At 40.1% G+C, this 8,508-nt stretch overlaps 2 protein-coding genes across 5 annotated transcripts in view; one reads left to right on the top strand and one right to left on the bottom strand.

Moving 5' to 3' along the window:
• atp8b4 (ATPase phospholipid transporting 8B4) overlaps window positions 1–635 on the bottom strand; it is a gene marked incomplete at its 5' end in the record, with an annotated part of 20,674 nt that extends 20,039 nt beyond the window's left edge. Inside the window, 1 exon segment of the mRNA XM_014021524.1 lies at window positions 285–635. Coding sequence (XP_013876978.1) covers window positions 285–333 — 49 coding nt within the window.
• Window positions 636–7,305: 6,670 nt separating this feature from the next.
• The window catches only part of sqor (sulfide quinone oxidoreductase), a 14,494-nt gene continuing 13,291 nt past the window's right edge, over window positions 7,306–8,508 (top strand). Inside the window, exons 1-2 of one of the 4 annotated variants that reach the window (XM_014021538.1) lie at window positions 7,306–7,342; window positions 8,157–8,370. In XM_014021538.1, coding sequence (XP_013876992.1) covers window positions 8,170–8,370 — 201 coding nt within the window. In that variant the 5' untranslated portion in view covers window positions 7,306–7,342; window positions 8,157–8,169. The other 3 variants (XM_014021535.1, XM_014021536.1, XM_014021537.1) reach the window with 3 other exon arrangements.

Here is an 8,508-nt window from a genome sequence, read left to right as displayed (position 1 = left end):
CACACACACACACACACACACACACACACACACACACACACACACACGTAATGAACTCAGTTTAAAAAAGCATTATAAATAACATGACAAAGTGTAAAAAATAAATCAAATGTAAAGTAGCTGATGCCAGAATGAGCTGAAGGTAAAACCCCCTCAGAGATGTGTCCCAGGTGAGCTACAACAAGGTGTCTCCATGGGGTTTTAAAGAAACACGCGTGCCTTTCGTTGTTGTTTTCTTTGTTTTTCTCTGTAATAAAAGCAGAACCGTCCTCACGGTGTCTCACCTGGAGCAGGTTTGTCACAGGAGCTGTCTTCTTCTTGTGTTGTCTCCATGAATCCCGACAGGCGATGAAGACGCTCCCCCTCCTTTATTTCCAGCGCCGCATTCCGCACATTTCTTTAACAAACGATGTGTCCATCTTCAGAAAATAAGACGGCCAGAACCAGGTTCTGGATGGACTCATGTGAAAACAGAGGGATAAACACAGAGACGCTGTGGGGATGGGAGGAGGAGGAGGAAGAGAAGGAGGAGGGAGTGGGCTGGAAACGAGGAGAAAAAAAATGAGATAAATGCTCTCACTGTTTTAATGAGTAACAATGGCCGCGTATGTGAGAGACTATGGCAAGCAAGAGGGTCATAGTTTGCCACTTTTATAACCTAATTTACCTCAAAATTATGTTAAAAATATTTTCTTTTTAAGCTAGGATGCCTAAAGACAGGAGTGTGTTTAAAAGGGGGGGCCTGAGGGGGCAATGACCATCCTTAAAAATGGGAAAGTCATTAATTATCATCTGCTGAAAGTCTTAGACCAGGAGGGATGTTAAACTGATCCAGTTCAAGGACCACATTCAGCCTAAGATAATAACGTACAAATAATAACATCTTGCTCTTCACCCTCAGACTTCAGCTTAGATGTGATTACTTCGGCAGTTAGGTAGCCATCTTTCACCGCAGCATCAAAGACCTCTCAGCTCCGTGTAAAAACAGACCGTTACTGTATTTCCTCAGATTCACCAAATATTTTATCTTCTCGTTTCAATTAGGGATCTCTGCACATTTTAAGAAAAAAAACTTCATCCAATTTTAATGTGGATGCCCTCAAATCAAAGCTGAAAATCTGGACTTTATGTCCATGTCCATTATATAACTTGAATGTTTCGGTAAACAAGTAAAAAGAAAAACAACAACTTTGTGTCCCTACCCAAATATATATGGGCCTAACCGTTTAATCATGTTCTTAAATGTAATTTCATTGTGCTCCATGCAATGACAATAAAGGCATCATCATCATATTTTATATGATTAAAAATAGCTTTATATAAACATCTGCTGTAAGTCTATAAATATTGTTTATGTAGGAGTTTACTCCATTAAAATTAAAAAACATTAAAAGCAGAAGAAAAAGGTGATTATTGAATCGAATGGTGGGAGGCAACCCATCTTTTTGCTAAAGTGGTTTAGTCTTAAATCAGAGCAGCCAATGAGAAGAGACTCAACTGAATCTACCAGGAAGTTCAGCTGACCAAAAGGGGCGTAAACAGACAAAAACTGCAAGTCAAACAATGTGTTGAGAAATAAATGTGTATGTAAATGTAAATGTGTATGCGCAAAGTCGTGTTTTTTATGCATCAGTCACATTAAAAGTCACACATCTTTGGCACTGATGGCTTTCCACATACAAGGACCATCTCTTAATATTATTATAATTACTGTTTTCACACTTATCTCTCTTAAAATAGTTTTAATAATAAAGGTTACCATAAAAATATTATCTCTTCTAAATAAATTATTTAGAGCCTTTATGTTGTCATGTATTTACATTATTCTTTTAAGTGGACAGTATAAAACTTGTCTTATTATTTCCCTCACACCATTGCTTTTATGTTTACAGCCCCATCATCTAGTGTGCTTATAAAATCCAGACTGCAGAAATAATATGTATAGTTTTGGTTTGAGACACTGGTTGGAGTTTTTCTGTGTAATGAGGCTGCCACCTGCAGGGCAGAAATAATGAAACAATATTAAACTTTGAACAGCCTGGCATGCATTGGATTGGACTTTTCATGCCAGAGTTTAAAAACTAAAATCAACTTGTGTTGAGAAATGAAACGTTAAAATTATCCATTTTGGTCAAACTTCGAAAAATTACATTAAGAACAATCTCACACTCAAGAGTGTGTTGTGAATGACTCGCAGCTACTACCACACCATCAGCTCAGCATCTGTAGAACTGACAGAGCTGTAGACACTTTTGTGTTTTCTAGGGTCTGGCTGTGGCGGCCATCTTGAATTATGTCTACTCCAAATGTTAATCAGCCATATGTACATGGACTGATTACTACAATCAGTGTTTTTAAAATCACATTCATACACTGATGATGGGTCACATACGACGGAGTATTAGGGTCACACAAGATTTTTTTTTATTACGAGAATAAAGTCATAATATTACGACATTAAAGTCGTACGAAAACAAAATCATAATATTATGAAAATAAAGTTGTAACATTACAAGATTAAAGTCATAACATGAGAATAAAGTGGTAATATTACGTGACTAAAGTCATAATATTATGAGTATAAAGTCGTAATACTAACCTTTACATGAAAAAGCATGCAGTTACCACTGCATTAAAATGAGGAATGTTGAGCAACTTGTCAAGTTGTTCTGTGGTATTGTGTAAAATAAATAATCTTTTAGCATATTAGCATCAAATTATCAATAGCAGGGCTTGGAAATTGTCCAAACGACTATATGATGAACTGAAGCATGCATTGACAGATTCAGTCGTCACGTAGCTAATTTGGATGAAAGCATATTAATCTAACAGTGACCCGAGTCATCACAGACTACTTTATAAACAGAGACATGGCTGTACACAGCAGGTGTGAGGAAAATAAGGAGGAAATGAGGAACAGAAAATGGATGCATCAGAATATATAGGATTGTGAATTTTTTCTCGTAATATTATGACTTTAATCTCGTAATATTATGACTTTAGTCTCATAATATTATGACTTTATTCTCATAATAATAATAATAATAATAATAATTTTGAATAATAATAATTTTAAAAAAACTATTCTACAGAAAGCAGGTTTTAAGATGAAACTTAAAATCACCCAGAGCTAAAGCTGTTCTGCTGTTCTACAACCACAGAGACTCAGATCACCTCTGTGTTCCAGCCTGGAGCTCGGAACAGCTAAGTGCAAACAATCATTAGGTCTGCGTAATCTGGAAGGTACATAACGTCGAGCCTGGCCACTGAGCATTTTATAGGTCTGCAGTAAAACTTTACTGTCGATCCTATTAAACAAACAGGGAGCTGGTGCAGCCATGCATGAAACGCAGATGAGATACGGTCACACGTTTCTGTTTGAGTTAGAAATATTCTATTGATCATTATATGGTGTGGTTCAAGGATGAGCTGCAGCATTCTGGACCAGCTGCAGTCATGAGGGGCAGGCCTGAATAGTATTCAGCAGCACCGCTTTGACCAGAGACTATTAGACCATCTTAATCTGACAGTCTTTTAATCAAGATTTGAGTACTGTTCTCTGTGCTTTAAATGTGTGTGAGCTGTTCCATGTAGTATGAAGTTAGTAAGTTGGCAGCCACTTAATGAAGTCCATGTTTAAGATGAAGGTGAAGAAGATTAGGGGTCATCTCAGTTTCAAACAGTGTTCCTCTTGTCTGAACTACAGTCCATTAAGTGAGACATGAAAATAGACGACTTTTACCATCATAAGTTAAACAAGTTGTTTTGTTGCCAACAATAACTCAGATGCAGGACTAAGGCTCAAACAAAGTGTCCTGATGGTGGAGCAGGAGAACGGTAAATGATGAGCAGGTGAGTGAGGACCCAATATTTGTACAGTTGAAGATACTGAAACTTCATGATTTGACTGAGTACAATATTTTAAAATTTATGTATAAAGCACATAAAATAATGTTACCAAACAATATTCAACTCAGATTTATTAAAAGGGAAAGTGAATATAATTTAAAAGGTATTGAGATCTTTAAAAAAATTAACTTCAGAACTGTGCTGATGGAAAGATGTATTTTAGGTGTTAGATTGTGGAATGGTCTTGATAGTGAGGTGAAACAGTCTAAATCTTTATTTGTGTTTAAAAACAACTTGAAAATTATTATGTTGAAGCGTTATAATACTGATTAAGGTGATGTTCTGTTTGTATTTTTGTGTTCAGGGTGGTCTTTTGTTTTTCTTTTTTTTCCTGTATGCTGACAGTGGACTTGTTTGGAATTGATTTTATTTTTTTAGTGAATAGGGGCAGATATTATAAGTTTATACTTCTTTCTGCTATACTTTTTTTTCATTCATGATTTTACTGTATTTTTTGTTTGTTTTTTGATTTTTGTATGACTTGTTTTTGTAGATTATTTTTATTGTTTTATGAATGAAATAAACACAATAATTGAATTTAATTAATTGAATTGAATTGATCTGAAGTGGCTGCTAGGTTGGTGTGATGCGTGAAAAAAAAAAACCTGCCAGTCATTCCTCTGCTCTGTGCCTCCTCGTGTCATCGCTCCTCACGTTTCTGCCATCAACTCAGCGCTCATCACAACACCTGGGACATCTCAAACCCTAAAACACAAAAAGAAAACATTCATTTATGGAAATATGATAAGCTCATCATTTTGGCTGTAAATGGAATTAAATGCGTGTGATTTATTGTGAAATGTGTTGATAGTTACCTGTAGAGATGGCAAATGCAGCATTGGTTTACAGCTGCATCACGTTATATTTAGCTAACTTTGCTTTAAAATTACAGCTCAATCAGTGCTTTATTTAGAAGTTCAATCAGAACCACCTCCACTATTTCTCTGTTAGCAATCAACAAATCATTTTTATGCTTAATTAAGTAACTTTAACATCAGTTAAATCCATCTAGGTGCAGCCGAGGTGTTGAGGGGATCCATTTTGGTGGCCTTAGGATCGCATCTCTGCTTTTTGCGGATGATGTGGTCCTGTTGGCTTCATCGGAACAAGATCTGCAGCTCTCGCTGGAGCGGTTCGCGGCCAGGTGCGAAGCGGCCGGGATGAGGCTCAGTGCCTCCAAATCCAAGGCCATGGTCTTGAGCCGGAAAAGGGCAGAGTGCCTTCTCCGGGTCAGGGGGGTCGCCCTGTCTCAAGTGGAGGAGTTTAAGTATCTGGGGATCTTGTTCACGAATGGGGGAAGAAGGGAGCGGGAGATCGACAGGCGGATTGGCGCAGCGTCTGCTGTAAAGCGGGCGCTGTACCGGTCCGTCGTGGTGAAGAGAGAGCTGAGTCAGAAAGTGAAGCTCTCGATTTACCGGTCGATCTACGTTCCTACCCTCATCTATGGTCATGAGCTTTAGGTCATGACCGAAAGAACGAGGTCCCGGATACAAGTGGCCAAAATGGGTTTCCTCCACAGGGTGGCTGGACTCTCCCTTAGAGATAGGGTGAGAAGCTCGGTCATCCGGGAGGGACTCAGAGTAGAGCCGCTGCTCCTCCACGTCGAGAGGAGCCAGTTGAGGTGGCTCAGGCATCTGGTTAGGATGCCTCCAGGACGCCTCCCTGGTGAGGTGTTCCGGGCACGTCCCACCGGGAGGAGGCCCCGAGGAAGACCCTGGACACGCTGGAGGGACTATGTCTCTCGGCTGGCCTGGGAACGCCTTGGAGTTCCCCCGGAGGAGCTGGAAGAAGTGGCTGGGGAGAGGGAGGTCTGGGCCTCCCTTCTGAAGCTGCTGCCCCCACGACCCGACCCCGGATAGGCGGAMGAAAATGGATGGATGGATGGWTGGWTGGAKGRWKGATGSATGSATGGATGGATGGATGGATGGATGGATGGATGGATGGATGGATGGATGGATAACATCAGTTATCAACTGTTTGTTGAAGCAATGAGAGTTTATTTAGCAAATTACAGCCACGAACAAGGCTTGTTATTTATATGAGCTGATCATTGCTATAAAACATAAAAAGCTAAACAGGAGTTATAACCAGTGCAAAAAAAAAAAAACTGCTCAAAAAACAAAGAATGACACTCTTGCTTGTCACCAGGATCAGTTCCATTATCCAGTCTTCTCTATAGAGTCTACCTGCACATAGAAAATGGAGGCGTGTGTTGTGTTATAACACTTACAGATCCGGTTCTGCTCCTCTGGGTGCTGCCAGTCTGTCTTTGACCTCAACCCTTCAGACCTGTTATAAAACACGAACATGGCCATGTCAGAAATAAACCAATAAACCACCAAATAAACCATTTTTATAAGATGCAAACTTATTTTTAAGCTGTCTTGTTGTTTATGTATTTATTTTTATTGTTTCCTCAAGTAGAGGATTGACTGTGATATAGTGTGTTCAAGCCATGCTGTTTCTGGTGTAAAAATACACACACAGGTGCCTGTAGGGAATATTAAACCATCCCGGATGTTATTTAACAGAACAACATTTTTTTTCTTCTTCAGGTAACACAGCCTCACAATCTGCCAGCTGTTTGTGTCATCCAAGTTTATTAGAAGGCACACCTCTGAGGTGGGATATCAGGCAAAAACAAATTTACTGTAAATGAAACGAAAGGCCTCGTTTACATTGTAATGATCTGTAAATCTCAGAAAACAGACAGTTTGTGATAAAGGGAGCAGCAAAAACCAGTCGAGCTGATGATAGCAGTCGAGCTGAGTCATGGTGATGATGAACTGTGTGCTAATTGTGTTACGACACACCGTTGAGCTGCTATAACTTCTTTTACTTCTGTTTTGATTAACTATAGAACATCTCTGTGCAGGCATTTGGTGCTACATTAAGAAGGCAAACATCTTTTAACTGAAAACATGATTAAGCCAGACAAAATGTTGAGTTATTGTGGCTTACATGTGAAAACAGCAATCTACTGCTTGTACAGCGTGTGTTGATTTGTAGTAAACAAGCTTGTGTTTGTACAGCAGACCTTAACTGTCCTGCTCCACATTTATTTAGGAAGTTATCTAATGTTTGGGCTCCGTCTAAGTGCTGCTGTCACGTTCCAAACGCTCCAATTTGTATTTTGCTCTCAGGACAGTTTCGGCAGTGTAACTATCATTTCCCCGCTCACAGAAATCCACATAAAATATCGTAAATACTCTCCAAATACGAATATTCTGACGTTGATACGAAACAAGAAAGAAATTGCCTCGACTCGACAAAGAATTTTAGACTCGCGCGGCGATACAACTTTTCGATCCTTCAAGACTTGAAAGAGGCGGGGCTAAATTCTAGATTCTGATGATTTATTGGATACGAGCACTGCCTGTTTAAGGAAGGGGCGGAGCCTGCGAGTATTTTGTCAGTATCGCTTCGCTTTGAGGTACGGAGCTAATTCTGGGCGGAGTGGGTTCTCTGAGGAGGAAATACGCGTAATTTAAACTGGGATTTAAACAGAAATAAATTCCTTTCCGAGGAGTTTCTTGGAGGTAAATTTTGACGTCATTGCTGTACGAGGTAAATACGTTTATGTTCCCGATCAAAGTGTCTTCCGGTGTGTGCAGGAAGGGTTGTTATATCAGCAGCTGACTGCTCAGTATGCAGCAGAGACGGGGTCAGTTCAGATCAGGCTTTACACATTTCACCCTAACATTAATCTTACATGTTTAGCTGTTTGTGTTCCAACAGAGGAGGCTCCGCTAAACTAGGCCACAGGGTATGTTTACACTGTATTACATTTCAACGTCGTTATTGAAAAGGAGTCATTTCAATTGCATAATTGGTTTTAAAATAACAGAATAAATGCACTCTTGTTGTTTTGCATTTTGCGTATCCTGTCATGTTTTTGTTATGGTTGTGGTTTCACTATATATTAGCTACATTAGCTGTGGTTAGTAAAGCCACAAGCAGCAAAATCAACAATCATTGATCATCAATCAACTGATCAGATAGAGGGAAAGAAACATGTTTAGCTGACTGAAATGCTGCTTGTTTTATTTGTGCCTAGTCCAGAGACTGACTAAACTAGTTCCCGACACTGAGTGAAATTTGTTTTGACCAACTTGAAATAAATAATAATCAGTCAATCAATCAAATCTGGACAAGCAGCAGCAAAACAGGAAGTGAGAATTTGTTGCAAAACGACATGTTTGAGGCCCGAGTGCGTTGTGGCTAACCAGAACCGCCTCATCCTGCAGGTTCAGACGCAGGATGGCTTCCTTGCGACGTCTAAGGCAGTGCCACCCAGCGGGCATTGTCGCCGTCTCCCACCTGCATACCAGAAGCCGGGCCTTGGCCAAGCAGCACTACAAGATGCTGGTCCTGGGAGGAGGAAGTGGAGGCATCACCATGGGTGCCCGCATGAAAAGGCTGGTTGGAGCTGAGAATGTGGCTGTCGTGGAGCCGTCAGAGGCGAGGACACCGCCTGCTTCGTTTGCAGAATCTGTGTGAAGTGGTAGAATGTTGGAAGGGTTTTCATTGTCTGTTTTGTGTGTGTGTGTGTGTGTGTGTGTGTGTGTGTGTGTGTGTGTGTGTGTGTGTGTGTGTGTG

Source organism: Austrofundulus limnaeus, unplaced genomic scaffold (assembly GCF_001266775.1).
Source record: "Austrofundulus limnaeus strain Quisiro unplaced genomic scaffold, Austrofundulus_limnaeus-1.0 Scaffold296, whole genome shotgun sequence".
NCBI classification, from domain to species: Eukaryota; Metazoa; Chordata; class Actinopteri; order Cyprinodontiformes; family Rivulidae; genus Austrofundulus; species Austrofundulus limnaeus.
This window is presented reverse-complemented; position numbering and strand designations above follow the sequence as displayed.